Here is a 22,717-nt window from a genome sequence, read left to right as displayed (position 1 = left end):
GACTCAAAGGTGAATGAAAGAATAATGAAGTAGTAAAGTAAAATATTCATGATCTTATCCTTCCAAACATCCTCCAAGGCAGAAGAAATTCCTGCACAATGTGCATGTTTGTCATTCCTGAATTAAACAGCTTTTCTTGGAAGGAGGTTTTTCAAATACCATTGTGGGGCTGGTTTTTTCCTGAATTTTTGCAGAATTGTTAGGAAGTATTTGTGAACATAGGTCTCTTGTTAGCAATTTATAGTAATTATCCGTTTGATGAACAAGGGTAATATCACATCTAAAGATGTTTCCATACTTTAAATATTACTGCCAGGTATACTATAGTAGATTGTTGGTAATGTTTTGGGCAAGCAAAACTAAAGCAAAGGAACCCTGGTTATTTGCCAAAGCTAGGACTTTGCACTGACGATACATCTGAAGTGATGCCAAAGGGGTCCGTGCTGTCAATTTCAACAGGTGAATTGAAAATATCAGATTCAAGAGGTTGTCTAATATCACCATATTCTCCAAAATCCGTAGACTCCACTGGGACAGTGTTGATCATAGGCAAGAAATGAGACAATGGGAGAAAATCTTTCCCTTTGAATTGTTGTCTTTGTTTGGCACTACTTAAGGAGACTAAAATTCCATATTTCTTTGACTTGTAGACATTGTAGCCGTCCGGACGCATCTCCTCTTCAAACGAACAATCCTCTGTAGAATACCTGAGCTGAAGACAAATGAACACTTGGTCAATATGTGTACAAGAAGAGAACCTGAAGGACTTTCAGGGGTCACTTCATTTTCCTCTGTATCCCCTTCCTCACATCATTTTATATTTCTCTCTTCTGTATCCTTTCTCCTTTCTCTGCTTCCTTCTCTCTTCCCCACTCACCAAATAACTTTTCTTTTATCTGTCACCCCAAGTTCTCAACTTTATTATTTATTTACTTCATTTATACCAAACCTTTCCTCCAGTGGGGACTCAAAGCAGCTTACAACATTCTCCTCTCCTCCATTTTATCATCACAACAACCCCGTGAGGTACATTAAACTGAGAGGGTGACTGGCCCAGGGTCACACAGCAAGCTTCCATGACAAAGTGGGGATTCAAACCTGGGTCTGCCAGATCCTAGTCTTACACTCTAACCACTATACCACACTGGATCTCAGCTTTTCTTCCTTTTCCCCCTTTGTAGCCTGTCCCTTGAAAAAGTCTGGACAAGTTGCAAAACAGTGGTAGCAAGTCAGTCAGGTGAGTTGTGTTGTGGCTACTGCTGGGTCTGGCCAAGTCACACAAGTTGTATGGAGGCTGCTGCTGGGTCCTGGTGTATTGTGTGGCATCAGGTCATAGCCACTGCTGCACCTGGGTGAGTTGCACAATTTGTATGGTAGCAAGTTGCTTAGTGGTTGCTTTTGGATCTAGCTCTGATGAATCCTCCATCCAGAGCAAGAGGTAGGGGAGCAAGGGTGGACTGGGAGACTGAAAGTGCTTTTCTCAGTTTGTGGAAAGATCTGTCTTGTGTGTTTATGGCTCCAGACTCTGGATTTAAGTATCCACTATTGGTGCCATGTTGAGAATTAGATACATTGATTTTGCAAAATGTTTAAATCTTTAAATGGTGTATGATACAATATTATTTATCCATACAACTTGTATCTGAATTTGTATTCACAAGGCTAGGGAGGCACAAAGTCAATTACAATAAAAGGAAGCATTCATGTCTCAAGTATGGACCATAAGAATATTCAGCAGAAACATAAAATCTCATTAAATGTAGGAGATATTATATATCAGCTAAGGCCTTTGCTATTCTCCGATGCATTCTAATTATTGTAGCCTGGGAATGTTCAGCTACTAACATCTAGCCAAGGTGACTGACTGGCTTGGTCCTGGAGGTAATGAATGTTGCTAAGAAAGAGGTCAATCCTGCCATTCTGAAAAAAAATCATTATGAGCTGACTCCTGAAAAATCCCTTTCAGATTCTCATTATGCTCACATATACCAGTCGCTAACATCTTCTTTCTAACGGATATTTGTTGGCGGCCAATTTTAAGCATTCCTGGATTGACTCAGAATCCATTGTAGTCCAGACTTCCTGCCCAGTTTTCATACAGAAACTGCTTTTGTTATTCAGATTAGTAATCTTTGCCAGGGGATGGATTGGGGGAGTGCAGCGCTATACCGGAGCTCTCAGTGACTGTTGATAACACTAAGATTTTCTTCTGGATTTCCTGTCTGGAATGGGAATTACTCCAGCATTTTTTATCCTACATCACAAGCATATTTCAAAAGGTAGTGCTAGAATTCTTTTTATCCACCAACATGGTTCCTGCCTGTCTCCTATATTATTTAACTTCCACATAAAATTGTGGGGAGAAAAGATCTGAAGATTAAAATATGGTGCTGTCAGGATGTTGATGATATCCATCTGTATTTATCCCTTTCCTGATACTCAGATACGACATTGTAGTATTGATATGACATCATCATCATCTAGATATGACACCAACTGGTGTCTGGAGAGAGCAAACCTCTAGAAGTCTGTTCATAAACACTATCCAAACAAAAAGGAGATGCTGACAGTAATTCGTTCATGTGACAATGGAGGTGGTGTTTGGCCTATTCTTGATGAGGTTGTATTAATTCCTTAAGATTCAGGTTTACAGTTTTGGAGCGCTATTAATTCTGTCTTTGTTCACAGATGCCACAATGGTTCTAAAGCCAAAAGCATCATTTGCCACCTTAAATTGTTATGCCAGATGGGTTGCTGATGATTGAATTTTTAATGGACAGTCTTCCCTGCTCTGGATGCTCCTACCTTTAGAAGTGACATGAGTGGCTACCAACATTTCCAACATTGGCAAACAGACTGCAGAATTGTATCCTTAGTTATTGTCACTTAGCATATACTCTCTGTTTATGTTGATGCCAAGTTAAAACTGTTTTTTGAAAGATGCATCAGATCATTGGCCATAATTGACGAACGGCTAGAAAACATTTTGAGGCTGCATCAAAGCATGCCTCAGCGAAGACTAGACATTACAAAAGCTGCTTTCTTTGAACTTCCAAATGCCTTCTTTCTTCACTCTAAGGCTGCTTTTACTACAATATAGTTTGCTTACAGACAAAAATTTGCAAATGATTGTGTGAGTATAATTCAGAAAAACTGGTACATCAAGATTTTGATTATCATTTCAGGTTGTTCTGGGCCCTTTATGTCACTGCTGTTTCCCTTACAACTGCTGTTATTTCTGGTTTGGTCATTAGAGGTGACTGAACTCTTGGTCAATAAAGAAGGATTGTTGATTGCATCTTGGGCTTAGCTGATAAGCAAAATGTTGTTCCTGTGTGAACTCTTAACTGTGAAGTTCCTAAGACTTACTTTTTTTGTGCACATGTACCCTGTACATGTACCATATTATACTTCAACAAGCACTGTCAACAAGTAGAATAGATTAACTCTATGGAACCTGTGGGCACTTTAGGAATTTTGAGAAAATATAGTGGGTACCATAACAAAATGGCTGCCATGAGAGGTGAGAACAGTCACAAAAAGACTGAGGGGGGGACTGGATTACAAAATATTTGAAGGTTCTGAGCCAAGCATCCCCCAAGGATGGGGGCAGCTGTTTCTGAATCCCTGCAAATGTGGATGCCTCCTATTATGATCTTCTGAAGCACCTCCAGCGTTACTGGCTTCATTGGCTTGCTGGTTTGGGAGAGTGGTTCTTTGGAGAAGAAGCAAGTTGATGCCAAGGAAGACATCAGCAGGCATTGTGGCACCCATGGGTACCATGTTGGGGATCACTGGACTAGAACAAAAGCCTTCTTGATAAAACTAGATAAGCTTCAAGTGTAGAACTTGAGATACAGTCTAGATTGCCAGGCATCTAGAAATACATTTTGCTTTCTGTCTGAATTAGCAAGATGTCCTTAATACAACGATGCTGCAATGCAGGTCTTCTCACTGTCTTGTTTTGACTGATAAATTCATCAATTAAAATGAATATGACAGGACCAGAGTTCACTACATATTTAATGGAGATTACAGTGTCTTTCTCTTGCTAAATGACACATATTAGCTATTTTGTGCATTAACTGTACTTTTTAATCAGTTTAAAACAGATTGCCAGTTTATAACTCCTCCCTTATAGACAGCTGCTTGGATTAAACCTTAATTTAAATCCAAATTTTTAATCTGTGATTAGTATTTTTAAAGAGCTTTGGACATAGGTTTGGTATACAGAAACATGCATTAAGGAATGGAAGTAGTGATAGTGTTGTACAGAATTCTCTACTTTGCCTTTTTAAACTGCTTGTAAGCTTCCATTGAGGCAATTAAAGAGCATTTTCAAATTCTAGCTTGCAGTATTGAGCTGCCAGATCAAAATGTGGAACTAAGGATGAAAATAGGTTGCAATGCTGAACCCATTCTCTCACCTATTAGCCTCACTGATTTCTATACCTATATTTATGTGATCACAATATTAGTGAGAAGATATATCATGATTAATGGTGGCAATTTGTTGCTACTTTAAAACCGATTGGATACCAATGAAAGCCGTGCAATCTCCCCATTAGGTCCCATTTCCTATATAGTGCAGTATCACAGTTGTCAGACTCCTTATGGAACAATAAGCAAGGTATAAAAGAGGCTTTTAGTATCTGATTTATAGATACTATAGGGGAGAAATGTATTAATTAGTCCCCATAAAGGCTGTCTGGGCTTTTAAATTAGGTATGGTCATGGTACCTTTTTGAAGCCAAGTGATTCAGACACACAACTGATTTCATTTCAAGAGCAGCTCAAAACTCACTGAAATCAATGGCAAATCTACCATTGATATGTGTATGCTTGCTTTGCTTATGCTCTGGTCTGAAAACTTCAAAGATGTCCTTTTGTTGATGGCAATCCTGACTGACTGAAATGTACAGACAAGCTTAACAACATCCCAGTTCCAGATTCAGTTGTGTGTCTATAGACACAATAGCCATCAAATTGCAAATCTGACACAGGTGCACTGGATCTTAAGAAACAGTTAAAAGTTGGCATTTCTTTTGAATCTTTTCTTATCTACTTAAACAGATATCAGCCCCTCCCAGATTAGATTTAAAGATAGCTGGCAGGGCAATATTAAACTGAGCTCCATCCTCTAAGACCATTAACATGAATGAACTTAGAAGAGTTGTAGCTGTTCAGGACAGCATTGTAGGTGTAGCTCCTTCAAAGAAGCAATCTTATACAATATGCCTAATCAGAACAGTAAAAAGATAATATACCAGTATCAGTTATAGTTCCATGCAATAAATATTATTATGATCTAGCCCAGTTTGTTCTGTTTGCCCCAGTAGAAGACTGATTCAACAGTCCTTCAGCTTTTTGATTCTAACTAAAAATCAGGTCAAAATAGTAAGCTCTCAGTGTGTAGAGCCTCCTGGAATCCTGAATGTTGTTGTATGACAAACTGCTTAGACAGTTGGATTTGGGCATGGGGAGCCCAGGCTGAAATCCTTGCTTAGCCACCTTACTGGGTGGCCTTGGCTATATAGTTATCCCTTTGCCTCATCTACCTTAAGGGACGTTGTGAGGATAGATTGAGATAAAGATCAGCTCTTCAGCTCAGAGCCCCTTGAAACAGGTCAGAAATTTAAACAAATAGTAGATCTTGGTATTCAATTTTCTGGAATGTTGCTTTGCCCCCTCCTTTCAGTCTGGTTCTGCCTCTATTCCTTCCATTAAAGGCGGGGGGGGGGGGAAGGACTCCTAACTGTCACGGTGAATAATGACAGAGCTCAAACTCTTTGATTATGCCGTCTTTTGTTCCCAGGCTTAATTATACCCTCTCTTTAATTTTAGTATTCCCTGTCTTGTTCTTGTAAATAAAGATCTGGCATGTATTTGCTCTGCTTGAATGTTATTATTAACCAAAGTAGCATCTCCAAATTTCTTCTTAATTTAATTGAGGGAGTTGTTTTTTGCAGAGGGGGTGTTCTGTCTTCTCACCACTGAGAGGCTAACACACACTCATTTTTAATGCAACACTCCCCGCCCCCGCCCCCGCAGCACGTTTGTGTTTTGCTGTGTGTGAATAACAGAAATTTGGCGGGCTGTTATTGTTTCGTCTGGCTTGGGCTGACCCAGATCAGATCACCAGGCGCAGTTAGGCGATTGCATGCAAGACATCTCCCAGGGGCTACCGGCAACGATTACCAGGGTAGGGGCCCCAAGCCGTAACTTACAAGCCCGTGCAGCCTCCCTTCCTCCTCCATGCAAAGGTAGCGAGAGCTGTGCACACCCTTGATCGCCACCGTGCGAACTGACACAGCTCTGATTTCTAGCAAACCTGTGCAGCGAAACAAAACACAAAGTTAAAGACTACCTGGGCGGGATAAGGAAAAGATCGCCTTTGCACGCATCTCTCTCTCTCTCTCTCTCTCTCTCTCTCTCTCTCTCACACACACACACACACACACACACACACACACACACACACACACGAGCACGGAGAGCAGGCAAGGGAGGCTGCCTCTGCCTCCCGTTGCAAGATTCTCCTCGTGTTGCTCTGCCGAGGTGGTACTTACTGTGCAGACTCTGCGAGCTGGTGCCGTCCACTCGTCCGTCGCCGTTGATCCTCAGGAAAAAACTGAACAGCCCGTGCCTGCTTGCGGTGTAGAGGTGCCTCAGCCTTACAGACTCCCCCCAGCCATAGTTGACATGTGGTCCAGCATCAGTGAGAGGCAAAGATCTGGCCACCATTGCGAAGCAAAGTCCCACCAGAGCCAGAGACGTGCGGACTTTGCATAGCTTCTGCCACATCTTGGCCAGTTGCAAAAGGATTCCCTTCCAAGCAAACCCAGCAATGCAGATCGAGAGGCAAAGGTTCCTACGGGGGAGAGAGGGAGAGAGTGGTGGGGAGAGGAAGCTTCGTGCTTTTGGAGCTAATTTCTTCAGGAGGGGTGGTAGGAAATGCAGAGCCAGCCCGCTGCCTTATATACGTCTCTGTTATCAGTCCAATCGATAAGGCTAATTCCAATTCCAATACAGACACCGCTCCGTAGCGGGACCTGGGCCAATACCCGCCCCGCTGAATTGATCAGGATTACATCATTACCCACGGGACACCCTTCGGGCTTGACTCTCCAGCAAGCTTTGTCGAAACGACGGGCGAGGCGTTTATTTTAAAAGTTGGAATATCAATGCTTATCTATAGTACCTTGTTAGGAAAACTATGCCAGCGCCCGTGATAGCAACCTAGAAAGTGCTGGATCAGACTTTTGAGAATAAGGGTGTCGGGATTCACTTTCCCCTCTCCCGCACATCCTCGGTTTACTTCCCGAGATGTAAATAATAGACAAGAGCTGCGTGTTGTGTTTAAACAAATCGATAATTCGAATTAAATATAGGCGAAGCGAGAAAGAAAATTACTCGTGAATTTCCAGCTCTTTCCATTTCGGGGGTGGGGGACGACTTTTATCTCCACTTTCTTTATCTTTCCAAATACATCTCGACAGGGTCCCCTCTCCATGCACACTATTAGGTTTTGGGAAAGGCTTGTGTTAGGTTTTATGTGCTTATACACCTCCACACACTGAGTGCAGTACACACACCACCGTTTTCATTACCATCTTTCCAAACAGCATGAGCAGCACAATCCCTGGTATTCCCTATATCCCACCAGAAATCCCAGCATTTAAATTTAATTATGAATGATCTGAGAAACCAACTATCTTTCAATATATTGTCTTTGTTCTACAAGGAGCCCAACCACAGCCACTGATGCAACACCTCTCATAGGTGACAGGAAGAAGGTTGTACAACAAGGATAACTTCTGCAGCCTACCTGCGAAGGATAATTTTCTGGTACCAGCAAGACGGTTTTCAAAGATTCTGTCAAACATATGAAAGAAATGCAAGTTATTGGTATGATATTAATATATGATATTAATATATTCCTAGCATTGTACTATCCATATCAATATCTACATTCACATATATGGGATCACATTTATATCTACAGAACACATATATGTAACATGATCACAATGTTTTTAGGATGTGTGATATACACTGAGTACAAAAATACATTCATGTACAATGTGCAAGTAAAAGTGACATACTAAACCTCTGGGTGGCACTCCAAGGCAAATGGGGAAGGAAGCTGTATACTGCTAAATTACCACTCCATCCATCACCAGAGCTCAGACTCTTGAAAAGAGACCGACTAGTCTTTCTTTCTTTGTGGATGAATGCAAGTGAACCGTACATCCTGAGAACTTCTGATTCAACTGTGTGTATCTAAAGTATATCCAACATATTCATGAGGCTTCCTTCAAAGCTTCTAAAAAAAGATTTTCAAGCCTGCATTTAAACTAATTTATTCATTAATTAGTCCTATTATTTCAGTGGAACTTCCTTCTAAGTAAAAATGCCAGACTGTAGCTCAAGGAAGTCTGTTAACACGTTTCTTTCTGCGTTTTGTATCTAAAGCTCCATTTACAAGTGGAGTTACACCCTAAGTTAATGAATAGGCTTGGAACCAAGTGCAACTCTGCTTAAGTTAGTTTCAGGTGAGTAGCCGTGTTAGGATGCTTATGATAGCACTTTCCTCAGACTATCTCTTGTACAGTTATTCTCCCTTTTCCTTCTGTTTTTTTTTTCAAGTTTGAAAACATTCAACAAGTTTTTCCTTAAGGCTGCAATTCTAGGCACACAAAAATAAATTCAAGTGAATTTAGTAGGGCTTACTTCTGTGTAAACATGTATAACATTGTGCTGAACTGACCTATAAATTAAATGGATTGTGTAAGAGCAATAACATTTGTATTTTGTATAGAAAAACACCCTTAACAGCCTTAACACTATTCTTTCATTTGTGCAGAAAAAAGCATGTGCTTTTGGCATTCTCATGTACTCAGTACAACATGTGCTGGTTTTATTGCAAGCATTTTATGGCAATATCAGAAAATGTGGCAAAAGAAAAGGCTCATTTCACATGCTTCCCCGGTGGAAATTGTTTCCTCAAAAGAAAAATGAAACGTATTAAATGTTCCTAAGACCCAATGAAATGCTTACTGAGTTGTTAGTGAGTTGTTACAACAACCCTTTGTTTGTTTTTATGAGCATGGATCTGGAAATAGATCCTTCCATGGAAAGCTTTGTATCAACCCAGAGAATTCTGCACAGCCCATCCGGAACAGTCATGCACAAATTCTTCAGCTAATCTTGTTATTCTAGTTTTGGCCACTAGATAGAGCTTTAGACCAAATAGAGCTTGAAACTAACCCTTTGGTTTTTTCCTTTACATCTCTCTGGAACTAGAAAAAGAAAAGGAACTTTACATGTTAGCTTATTGAGGTTATCATTTACAATTATTGGTTTTATCCTTTGTGTTGCACAGCAAAGGTTAAGTAAGCCTGATCCATCCAAGTCTGATGTCTCTATCATTGCCTCTGCATGATTTTAAACAAGCCAACTTATGTTAGAGCTGGTTCACTTACATAGTATCTGCTAACTCAGACATTTCTTTCAACCCTGGGTTTCTATATGCAAGCAAAGAGAACTCAGCTAAATAAAAAGATGATAGACTGGGGAAGTAAACATAATGAGTTCCAAGAAATCAGACCCAAATCTGTATTGTACCATCTAAAAACAACAACAACAACAACAACATTCAATTTATATACCGCCCTTCAGGACAACTTAACGCCCACTCAGAGTGGTTTACAAGGTGTGTTATTATTATTCCCACAACAAACGCCCTCTAAGGTGGGTGAGGCTAAGAGAGCTCTGGAAGATCTGTGACTGACCCAAGGTCACCCAGCTGGCTTTAAGTGGAGGAGTGGGGAATCAAACCCAGGTCTCCAAATTAGAGTCCAAAAATTAAAAGCACAATCTAATCAACCAAAGCAGTCTGAAACACGTTTAGTGGAAACACCACAGGGTTAAATCCTTCCTATGAAATTAATGGGATTTAAATGGGATTATCTTTGATACGAATGTGTCCTACTTAATTTATTCTTGGGGCATAATTGTTTGCAGGCAACAGCTTACTTTTTGAACAAGTGAGAAGATGACGAGAAGTGGGTTGTTACACGAAGGAGCCTATCCTAACAATGTATTCTTTACTGAATACATTTTGTGATGGTACTGTAATTTGGAGTTATAAATACCTTTTTAAAAATCAATACAATTAGAATAATAATTTAAAGTCATTGACACTGTGATAGATCTTTTATATAACCAAATCTTAGGGGTGTGCACTAAAATTTTTGTTTGTTTGTTTTGAATCGAAGGATTCTGAACAAACTCTGTTCCATTTTTGTTTTTTTCCAGGTGGAGTGTTGCCCGTTCATATCTAATCCATTTGGTTTTTATCATGAATTTTGGCCCTGTTCTTTGCAATGAGAACTTCAAGGCTCTTTGAGGCAGTTGTTTTTGTACAGAATGCAATCCTTGCTCTAAACCATCAACCCACCAAATTGAAGCACACACAATAACGGGGTTCTGTGCTAATGGACCCCAAAAATTGTTTGTGGAAGGCATCAAATTTAGGCCAGTGTTGGGTGGCTGTACATGTACGCACTGTTCTTTTCAACAGGGAGTTGGGGTAATGAGGCTTTGGAGCTGAGTTTTTTTGCACTTAACCAAAAACTGCATCAACCATTAGTCCCCCCCCCCCTCAAACCATCAATCCATCCACTTTTTCCTCAAGCACAATACCCTCACACACACAAAAATGGACCACAAAGAAAGCAAGTGATGGCAGATGCAGAAGGAGACTGGCTGGCAAAGGGGCAGTGGGCCAGTGACAGTGGTCAGCAGCCAAGCGGGAGATCATTCTGCCCAGCACAAAGCAACATTTTGAAAAAAATTCTGCGTTATGTTCACTTTTTTCTTTTTTTAAGTGATAATGATAGTGCCAATAAATTATTTACCTTTGGGTCCTGCTCTTGCTGCCATGTTTCTTCATGCTTTGCAGTTTCATTCCCACAATGAGGGGTGAATCTGAATGCTTCCTTTTGACACTGTTGCAAAACGGGAGGTTTCAACTGATCTCCATCACCCAAGTGCAGGCAGGCAGCATGACTGTCTGAACCCACCCAACCCCATCTATGTTTTTTAGATAAGCTTGCCTTTTGCTGTAAGTAGGCAGGATTGTTTTTGAAAGAGAGGTAGACCAATGCCTCATGGGGGCCTTGACTTCAACTTGATATAGAGAATTTATTTTTAAATAATGTTTTGATGCATGCTGGATGGAGAGAAGGTCTATTCAGATTTAAGTTTCATGTTCTTCAATAGTACTTACTCCCAGGGCAGTATCTTTAGGATTGCAGCCTATGATTGGTCTTACAATTATAGTTTAATTGATTGAGTGGTTGGTTTTTGCTGCTTATTTGTCAACTGGCCACCCTGCTACATGGGTTTGTTGATGTTGATGATGGAGTGTTGTACAATATGTACACTGCTGTCTCAACAAATTATTTATTGATGTTTTTATATTTTATGCTACCATGTTTTTATCTGTGAAATGTGATTCAATCTGAGCCTGTTCGCAGGGTGAGCGGACTGCAAGTCTAAATAAATAAATGAAACTGCCCTGATGGGGTGGGGAAACAGATCAGTGCCTGGGTAGTGTTGCCCCCCCCAACCCTAACAAGATGCACATTCCTCCTTCTGAGCATTTCCAAAGCCAACAGGCAGGGAGAGGTCTCCCCTTGTGAGGATTCACCTGGTTGGCAGGGAGACAATACTGTTGCCCAGATAACACTGGGGAAAAATGCATCCACAGGAATTGCACACGTTTCCCCTTCCTGTCAATGGAGCCTGCTGACTGCAGGATAGCAACAATGACAAAAGCTGCACTCATATGCATTGCACAGTTCCCCTCCCCGCCAATGGAGTTAAGTAAAGGCTTGTCTTTCTCCCCTTGGGATCCAGTTGGCGATTTGCCATTGGGTAAAACAAGATGCTGCCAGTCCAGTGCCTGTCTGCCTGCCTACCACTGCCATTGTGCAGTAAGAACCAAAACAAAACACACAAACTTTTTGGTGGGAGGGTGCCATAACTTGGTTTCCTGAACTGGGTTCACTGTTCCAGATGCTGTTTAACTAAATGGAAGAGAGAATGCTGGGTGTATTTCTGGCTCGTTTGGGTTTTTTTTTTTTTTGCATGTCCCTAATATATTCGCTGGCAGCGAATATATTCCAAAGAGACCTACTATTCTTAAAACTAATCAGAAACTTTTCTAATTAAATAGGATAGCAACTTTTAAAAAGTCAGTACTGGAAGATTGAAACTATTTTCATTTACTTTCCCAATCTTAAAAATGAGGTTCAATTTGTAAAAACTCCACACAGTTGTGCGTGCTTTCCTTGAGCACTATCTTTCTTTTATAGAGAAGATACAAAGATCTTCTAAGCATTGGTGGAAGTGAAGATGAGTAATAAAAATTTAGTTTTAACAAACGTTTGTAAAAAAAAGTCTATTTTTAAATGTGGCATTTTTTCACTTACTATATCATTTTTTAAACTACCCTAAAATGAAAAAAAAATTGAAATATTTCTGTAGAAACCTAATTCTTGTTTTAGAACACTTCAGCTGCAGAGACGTTCATGGCATAAGAATTCTTTCCTGGCATGCAATGTTGGTACATGTGTGCTGATGGTGCAATGTTTAGCTACCTTATTGTATTGCCTCTTGGGAATTGCAGTTTCCAGCGCTACTCAGGACAGAGAACTACCTGGAAAGTCACACACACCCCTTCAACAAAAGCATTCAGGAATAAGAGAGAGTTTTCAAAGTAGAGTGAAGACAAAAACAACATAAAACGTTTACGAGAAAATCAAGAGAACAGATCCAAACCGAGAGAAGATATTCACAAGACTGCTTGTGATGTGGTCATGATAACCACCTCTGCGCTGGGGACTTAACTCCTTACTATCCCAGAAGTCAAGTCAAAAGGCATGGAATTAGCTTGTCTGGGCCATTTCACACCTTTCATATTTGGTCAGTGTGGTGCTGTTCTTTTTAGTCTGCACCATATCGAAATGCGTTGGAATCCATGAATGCTGGCGCTTTTGTCACTGATGCCATCATTGGTGATGTCACAGTCCTTTCCTTCTTTTTTCTTTTGTGCATGTGCTGAATTGATGCATTGTTGGAATGTTAGATGAACTTATTTCCTGGATTTCTCCCTCTCTGCCCTCCCTTTGTTGATCCTGATTGGCTGAGCCTAGCTCCACTTTTGCTTTTTAAAGTCAGGATTTCTAGAAGCCCCCCTTCCCCTTGCCCACAGACAAGCCTCTGTGCCACACTTTTAAAAAAAACATTAAATCAAAGCATTGATGGCTTTAAAAACAAACATTAAAGACAAACAGAAGTTGCTCTCAAAGTATGGACCCTTCAGGGTTCACTTATAGAGAAGATAACCACCCCCTTCAGAAACCTTTGGAGAGGATAACAGGAGGGGGAGTGACCTACAAACCAAAATACTTGTTCGAAGGCTTAATTTAAAAAACACAAATAACAGCTGGGGGGGGATAAGCAATAAAAAGGCAATGGGGAAACATTCTCTTCCTGTGCATTTTCAAATCATCAGTGCATTCATCCAATGCTAGATTTTTTTTAAAAAAAATAAATGAGTGGGAAAGCTGAAAGGGAAGGGGGAGTGGCTGAATAGATGGTGGCCAATCACAATGAAGTGGGCTGGAACGAGTGGAAGGGGAGCTGGGTGGAACATTAAAAGAGGCAATAAAGAGTGTGCACAGGGAAACAACTGACCTGGAAACAGATTTTTTAAAAGAGTTGGGGTATAAGCATTCCCAGGAAAGCTGTGCAAAAGCCTCATAGTAGCCAGAGTGACTACTCGTGGCAGCAAATAGAGTGCAGCTAGTTATGAAAAAAGCTCTGCAGTATGGGAACTGAACAGGCCAAATTGGCTATCACAGAAGAGATTTCCATTAAATTTGGAGTTTCTATTCAAAAACTTTCATGCACAGTCCTACAAAGTAGTTGGTTTTACATGACTGATTTGTTGAATGCTGGTGAGCATACGGTGTCACAGACTCTCATTTTCCAAGAATTTTAGTGAAAAATGGTGATCATTTCATAGTATAGATGATTATGATGAGTTGGATAAATTCATATTCTTCATAGGTGGTACCATGCAAAGCTGGTAGCAATTGTCCAACCTGGATGTTACCAAAGCATGAATAACTCTGGCCAAATCCTGTAAGATAGGGCTGCAGTTTGTGTTTCAGCCAAAGGTCTTTAAAGTTGCTACTTGCCACATAGGAAATGTGTATCGTAGCAGTGATTCATATTCCAAAAAACATAATTTTGAACTTTTGTGACACCACCACTGGTGATAAGATGGTTCAGAATCTTTAAGTGGTTTAAAATGTGGCAGTTAGTCTGCTAATTGTGGCAAAGCCTGGGCCAAGGAACCTAAAAAATTACCTTCTCCCATATGTACATATTTATCAGCTGAGGTTGCTATTGAAGGTTCTACTCTGTGTGATACAGTATTCTGAATTTAGTTAGATGTGCAACAGTGATGGGACCTTTTTAGTTGTGCCTGTCCTTTGGAACTCCTCCCCATAGAAGCTTTTCTGGTGCCCAGCCTGTATTTCTTTAGGTGCCAGGCAAAACATTTTGATTTTTCTATTTCCATCATCTGCTAGTGGGTGAAGACTTCTTTGTTTTGTCTGGCATTCCCTTATGATCCCTCCTGACCTGTTTTAATTGTAAATTTTAAGTATGTGTATTTTATTGTATTCTATGTTTATTTTAACTTGGTTTTAGTGGTTTTAAAAATGGGGTTTTATTATGTGTATTTTAATCTCTAAGCTGCTTTGGTGGCCCTGATGAGGCCAGAATGTTGGGGTATAAATTTTGTAATTAAATAAGTAAATTTTCTCAAGACTTTTAGATATCTCATGGTTGATTTTAGCTAGCCCATTCTGTTCTTAATGATTTGGGGGTGTGATTTTAAAAGGCTTTTTGAAATTCTGCTGTTAGGATATTTATGATCTTACCATCTTGTAATCTGATGTATCTGCTTTTTGGCTTTGGTTATGTTCTGTTTTAGATGCATTTCTTTATTGGTTTTTGTTATATATATATATATACACACACACATACATACACAGAGAGAGAAAGAGAGAGAGAGAGAGAGATTGATATATATATTGTACTTGTATTCTGCTTTCCCTGTAAAACAGGTTCAGAGTGGCTCACATCAAAAATATAAAACAGGGCAGCATACTAATTAAAAACAATTTTAGTTAATAAAACATTGCGGCATTCCATTTGCACAATCCCTCAGTATCCAAAACCCATGGGGTGGGCGGCAAGCTGCCTGATGTTCAGCAGATCAGGGGGAACCATGACCCTCTCTGGTGGGAGGCTGATTGGTGGGGTGCTTGCCTCAACCACCATGTGCATGCCGGAACTTCTTTGACTTGCAAGCATGGCAGAAAGACAGTAAATTCTGCCGGGTCCAGATCTCTACATAGTACAGACAGAACGTTTCATCAGGTCAGTGCCAGGGCTGAGAAGGCCCTGGCCCTGGTCAAGACAAGGCACATCTCTCTTGGGTTGTGGACCACTAGCAGATGTTGGTCTACCGAGCAAAGGGCTTTCTGAGGGAACATATAGTGAGAGGTGTTCCCATAAGTATGCTAGTCCCAATCCATTAAGGGCTTTAAAGGGCCGTACCAAACTCTTGAACCTAATCTGGAATTCCACAGGGAGCCACTGCAGCGGGCACTGAACTGGTGTTATATGTGACCAGAATGGAGTCCCGGTCAGAACGCATGCTGCTGTGTTCTAGACCAATTACTGTTTCTGGATTAGGGTCAAGGTAGCCCAGCATAGAGTGAGTTGCAGTAGTCCAATCAGGAGGTGACCGTTGCATGCATCACTGCTGCAAGATTGGGAGCTGAAAGGTAAGGAACAGGCTGACTGATCTGACGAAGATGAAAAAAGGCAGATCGGGCAACTGCCGTGACTTGGGCATTAGTGAGAGTGACGCCCCGTCAAGGGCTGGGAGCCAGATCCCAGGACCCGAGAGCACATGGCCCAAGTATAGGACCTCTGTTTTCATAATATTCAGCTTCAGCCTGCTCTGTTTCAACAATCTATTCACAGCCTCCAAAGCCCTGGACAGATTATATGAAGTGGAGTCCGTCCATCCGTCCATCAGCAGATAAAGCTGGGTGTCATCAGCATACTGGTGACAACCCAACCCAAAACACCGCACCAGCTTGGCAAGAGGGTGCATATAGATGTTAAATAACTTTGGGGAGAGTATTGCCCCCTGAGGCATGCCACACACTAAGGGGTGGGGGTGGGGGGCTAATAATTGCTCCCCTAGTGCCACCCTTTGTCCCCATCTGAGGAGGAAGGAGACCAGCCACTGCAAGGCTGTGGATCCCCACATCGGTGAGGCGATGGATCAACGAATCATGGTTGACCATGTTGAATGCTGCTGTTAGATCTAGCAATATCAGCAGTGCCTACCTGCCCTGATTCAGATGCCTGCAGAGATTGTATGTGAGGGCAACCAACACCATCTCTATCCCATAGACAGGGCAGAATCTAGACTGGAATGGGTCCAGAAGGTCTTATTGTATGTTGCCTCAGACACAGCTCCATAGAGAGGCGGGATTCAAATATGTGTATATATTTAATGTTATTTATTAAAGCATTTTAATGCCACTTTTCTACATAGAGTGGGTTATAGAAATACAAATAACAAAAATAATTTAAACAATAAATAAAGGAAACACTAACAAATCTGGACAGGCACAGTCTGCCAAGTTGATTACCACAGGTCTCAGGCTGTAAGTTAAGAGTCCTTTTGCTCTTGTGCTTTGTCTTGTACCCAAGGGTTCACACCTCTGGCCCTGCACAGCCTAAATATTTGCTGGAAGAAGAGGGGAAGAGTCAGTCAAAAAAGAATTCTGCTGCTGCAACCTAGCTGCCAGCCAGCTGCCCCCCCCCCCGCCCTTACCTACACTCATGTATAGGTAAGTATCACTGACCTCAGTGAGAATGACCTTTTTGTAACTGGGCCATTGGACTACTGCTGTCCCAATGTTTTATGACCATACAAAACTTGACCTCTAGTATTGAAGGAAACAGCCCCTCTGTTCTGTTCTGTGTTTTCTTCATTCTCAAATTGTTTGCTTTGGGTATTTGACAACCAATTTCTGTTTGTAAGCTTACCTGGCTGTAAGCTTTGGCTTACATGTGCTCTTTTAGGTTGAACTAGAGATTAGTGACCCCAGATAGTGTTTTCCCAACTTGTTTCTGGAAAAAAAAGGAGACAGGTTTTTCTAGCTGTCCACAAATGGGCTGTTACCTGCTAGGTCAAAGACATTTTGTACACTTTTGACTTACTTTGTTCTTGATATTTGATTGTTTTAAAAGGCGTGAACCAGGTACCATTGAATACAATGGCAACCTACAAGTAGAAGCAGATTACTGTCATTTACTTTCTTGCCTGTATTTTCTTTTTCGGTAGTTGCTAACCAGCTGGGCTTTCTTCACATGTTACATGCTGGGCACCTTCTTGGACTAGAATGATGTATTTTTCCTATGATGCACATTAATTTTGCTTTCTTTCTATGGAAGTTTGTGAGGAAAAGACACCAATAGGCCAATCTTGAGGCTGCTTATCAGGCTCAAACTGATAAAGTGACAAATACTGAGTTTGACATTTTCACATTTGGTTTACTGAAAAGATTACGATTCAATACTACTCTGGCCCTACCCACAAAATGGAAATATAGTTTGTGGTCAGAATTATGCTGAAGCCTAATTTGACTTAGCATTAGTAAAACATACCTTGTAGAGACAGTTAATGACAATTGTGGTATTTCAATAACAGGGTAATCACAGGGTAATCACAGTAAAATCATAGTACTAAAATGCATGTCAACAAAAAGTAAGCTAAGAAGAAGGGAGTTTTAGCTCTCAAAAGGTTACACCCTAAAAAACTTGTTGGACTCTAAGGTGCCACTGGAATCAAATCCTACTAGGAAGATTAGGAAGGTGTAAACCTGTTCTCCCATATCCTGGTGTCAGTCTAAATGTGGCCTATTGTAGTTGCAATTTGCCTGTAAATGCTAAGAAGATCCAATGCTAGGAACATCTTCTAGCATCTTTTCTGATTTAGCCCATAGACATCTCTGCTTGTCTGAAATCTTGAAGGTTTCTTAAAGACTCCCTCCTACCAGTGAAGCTGGAAGAATTTCTTACATTTATGGCTAATCTTCCTTGGAAGGAAAAAGCCCAGCATGAGAAGGATATGTTCTTCTCTTTCTTGGAGTTGTAAAAGGAAAGGGCCAAGCAAGGATTTCTGTCAGCTTTCTTTACCAGTAAAAAGATTGTTTTGGGAAACTATTGATATTCTTAAGGACTATGTAAAGATGCAGCAAAGATATGTAAAAATAATTCTATGTAGTAAATATACCATACAAGTCACTCTAAGATATATTTTAGAATTATTTTTTATTTAAAGTATTTATAACCCTCATTCTCGCAGTGTTCAACATAGTTGAAACAAGTAAAATAACATATATCAAGTTAAAACTGCAACTCCTGCATCCTATATCATCACCAGCTGTCAATCAGTGACATTTATTAGTACTTCCACCAAAGATGAGTAGAAATAATTCAGCTTTGCACCTATTTCAGAAAAGAGAGAGAGAGTGGGCCCTTTCCCTACTATATCTTGCAGGATGTTCTAAAGTGCAGGCATAGCCACTGAACATGATCATGCATGGACTGTTGGTGAACAGACCTCCTGAACAGAGGGGACTGCTAAAAGTCAGGCACCTAATGATCTTAGTTGGCACATGTGATCATATCGGGATGGGTGGTCCATTAGATATGTGGGGCATAGGTTGTGAAGGTCTTTCAAGGTAACATCCATCACTTTGAATTGTGTCTGGAAACAAATGGATAACCAGAAGCTGCTGAAGCAGATGTCACTCTAGCAGTTAGACACAGGATTCCTGAAATGGGACTTTGGGGGGGACATAATTCCAGATACCTTAGTTACCACAAGTGTCCATTAAGCTGGGTAATTCACATGATTTACTTTCATATTAAGCTTAACTTGGGTAGTGTGAAGTTAGAATCAGAAGGAATCTTTGCCTGGGGGCTGTTACCAGTTACAATTAGATGCTTAAGTACCATGCAGTCTATGTAGTTCAGGCTGATAGCAAATCCTTTTATTTGAGTAGGGAGGGTTCCTTGTAGTGGTTAGTATCAACTTAGATCACATAGGTACTACTTCACACTAATTAGCTACCTGGCCAGAAGCCATCAATCAAAGGATTTTGCTATCCACTATTGGATATAACAAAGCATTAATGTAGTCATGTACCTGGAAGTGAAGCCATTTAGAAGGATTTGCCAAGTTAGTTATAAATCTGCAGTTTAAAAAGTAAATTTGAGGAAGCCACAAAGTTAACTGTGATCCCCCTGTACTGTTATGTCACGTTGGGTTGCACTTATATATTGACTCTTACCATCTGAATTAAATCACCATCTAGTTTGTGTCAATAGGACATGGGACATGTAAGTCAGCTATAAATCACTAGTAAATTCTATAGTTTTACAAATGACAGTCTAGGAAATGAGAGGTTTATATAAAAAGTCATAATTTTTCTAAACAGAATATTTGTTGCACTGTATTTTCAGATTGGTATAACAGAAATTAAAGCAATTCATTAGAAACCAGAAGAACAACATCATTTGCAAAAGATCTGAATCATGAATCAGCAACAAATATTATAGGAGGGATAATTGTTTTGCATAATTATTTGGGGTAAGGAAAATATTTATGAATGCCAATGCATTTGGGGACAACAAAATTATTAGACCCTGCATGTAAACGATATCAACTATCATAGCACTTAGATTTTGTGGTGAAGAAATCTTCACTGAAGGATCTTAAAAATGCCAGTTGACTATAGAAACCTCTCGTATCATTTTAATTGAAAGTGAGGGACCTAAATTAAACTAATATATGGTGAACAATTTAACATTTGTAGATTAGCTTTTGTAAGGAGTTACAAATGCAATATCCCTGATTACAATTTCCAAACTAACCTTATTGTGGATTTTGTCACTATGAGTAGTTGCTCAGGGACAGCTGAGGTCAAGAACAGAAGGTCAAAGGTCATTTGAAGCATCCTGCCAATGGCAGCTAGAATTGACCTTTATCTGACAAAGCAGAAGTAACTTAGGATCTAAAAGAATGGTAGTCGATCTGAACATTTTATCTGAAATGCATCTGAACATTGCATTTGGATTGATCCTAATCAGGCATAATTCCATAGTTTAAATGGTCAGTTAAAAGAACAGTTGAAAGTAAGATGAGCAGAACAGATAACAAAAGACTTAGAAAGAATCTAATATGCTTTGAAAGATCATTTGAGTCTGTAGAGGTTATACAATTTGGACTGGTAAGAAAATGGACAAGTAGATAACACATGTAGAGTGCCAGATTTGCTTCAATACTCTTGCTTTACCTTGTAATGAAAACAGCTCAAAGAGAGGAATATTTTGGGTTAACTAGGCAAAATATATATTTTGAAAAAACGTGAACACTTCATGGAGTTAAAATATCTTCACACTGTATTGCATATGTGAGTTTTATAGTTATGTCTATGTTTATAAATGCTTTTCAAAATTATTTACACCACCATCAAATAAAATGTGTACTTAATGATAACATTAAAACATATGCAATATTAAAAACATAATGCACACATAAAATAGGCATCAATATAACAGCATGAATAAAGCAACCAAAAATAGGGGCTCAGAACAATCAATGATGTAAGTCCAATAGATCTAATTTCCAGAGGCAAGCAAAAACAAACAAACAAACAATTCCTTATTCTGTGGAATGCTACCAGGATAGGTAACTAGATAAACTGCTAATGGAATGGTACTGAGAAAGCCCAGTACTTCTCTCTTTCTCTAATTTGCACTGATTTCCACCAATTCCCCTCCCAAACTTGGAAGAGTACCAAAAAAAAAAAAGGTTAATACTGAGTACCAGTGAGTACCACCACAAAAAAAGCCTCAAGCAAATCCTTCACCATGTTAAGGTGAATCTTGCCTTTGAGTCAGTTGGTACCTGGAATAGGACCTCTCTGTCTGATGTCTTACAAATGAACCAGTTTCTGTGATTCATTTTGTTAAAATAGTTTATGGAAATATGGACTGCTTTCCTGATTAGTACCTACCAATTTAAATTCTCTGTTGCTCCTGGGGAAAATCCTGCATAAATCATAACAAGATGGCAATAGGAGCGCCAGAAACATTTGCGAAGGATCTATTCCTCTTAATCTCTCTTGTGACTGCTCTTTTGTTCAAAGAACATTTCCAGAATACTACAATTGTGATTTCACAAAGGTTATATCACCAATGCTTCTCTGTCGAATAACCTAGATTTTTTTTTCAAATGTGTTATATGGGGAAATGTAACACATCACTGACTTCCTTACTGACTTTCCATCAATCGTAGTGTGTCCTTGCCAACAAGACTGGTGAGATCTCTTGCATTTATCCAAACAAAATGAAAGGGAAGCACACTTCATGGTTCTGCTCTTCTGTCACTCCATTGTCAATCAGCAAATGGGACCAAAGAGATAAGTGATCAGTGCATAAACTAAGTCTCCAGCTGTCATCAGCTTTCAGCTTTCTTGGTTGATCTTATCTGTTGCCAAGTGATTGAAAGTAATTTGTTTGGGTTGAAAGTAATTTGTTTTGGGGAGTAATTAGATTATCTCTTTGGGGGTTTCCTACCTGGTGACCCAGAGCTTCTCTGTGGCTTGCGGCTCATTAACATCAATTACCATAGAGGCCTTTATCAAAGAGAGATTTGCACTGCCCCAAGTAAGCAACCCATTAAGGAATATTCTTCTCATTCCTATTCAGAGATCACAAGCCTTCTGATGTTAAGCAATAATACAAGGGTCAGATATATATGAGCCCACTGGGACTAAGCCATTTTTTTCCATATCAGGGGAAACCTCTAGTAATTAAGCAAGTTGTCTATTTGTTTGGTCTGAAACAACATGGAATAGAGCACTAACATAAATGTGCCAATTTGTAACACTGATAATACTATTATACAATCAACTTCAGAGGTTACTTCATGAAAGAAAACATGAATGTAATTTTTTTTAAAAAAATCTTCCTTTATCCCCAAACCCTAAGATTTTAAATGAGATGTTTACTCAATATATTTACCACTGCTGATTGCCTTTTTTCTTATAGTGGGATCTTACAGAACATTTCAGAATAAACACAAATAGGACTTGCATGCAGATCTGTTGGAGTAAAACTTGTTTCTCTGATGGAGTGCCAAATCTTACTATGGCAGGCATCATATGCATGACCATTTCTGCAAGTGTGATATAGCTGTGAAATTAAGTGCATAGACCCATATGTATATACATTAGATTCAAGGTATCCTTCCACATATTTTTTAGGGGATGAATCATGGGAATTGTGTATATACATATGCAATGTATATTCTTTATCATCCATTGCATTCAATGCATGGTGGTTGGTGTCCGGTGAGTCCTTTGCTACATCTTGCAAGTATATTGTTCCATAGGAAACACACAGAAGTGTTATGATTTTAGAGCTGTCCATGTTGTTGGTTGCAGTTATTTTGATCATCTATGGATAATGTTTT

The 22,717-nt window shown here is 39.8% G+C and overlaps 1 protein-coding gene across 1 annotated transcript; it reads right to left on the bottom strand.

The window, feature by feature from the left end:
• Nucleotides 1-379: 379 nt before the first annotated feature.
• On the bottom strand, nt 380-6,804 carry FGF19 (fibroblast growth factor 19). Its single transcript, XM_054972930.1, has 3 exons — nt 6,570-6,804; nt 6,228-6,331; nt 380-712 (listed from the first exon to the last, which is right to left on the bottom strand). The coding sequence occupies exons 1-3, from the start codon at nt 6,802-6,804 to the stop codon at nt 380-382; spliced, it is 672 nt and encodes a 223-aa protein (XP_054828905.1).
• Nucleotides 6,805-22,717: the final 15,913 nt, after the last annotated feature.

This window comes from Eublepharis macularius, chromosome 2, assembly GCF_028583425.1.
Source record: "Eublepharis macularius isolate TG4126 chromosome 2, MPM_Emac_v1.0, whole genome shotgun sequence".
Classification (NCBI taxonomy): domain Eukaryota; kingdom Metazoa; phylum Chordata; class Lepidosauria; order Squamata; family Eublepharidae; genus Eublepharis; species Eublepharis macularius.
The sequence above is the reverse complement of the archived record's forward strand: the minus strand, read 5'-3'. Positions and strand labels throughout refer to the sequence as shown.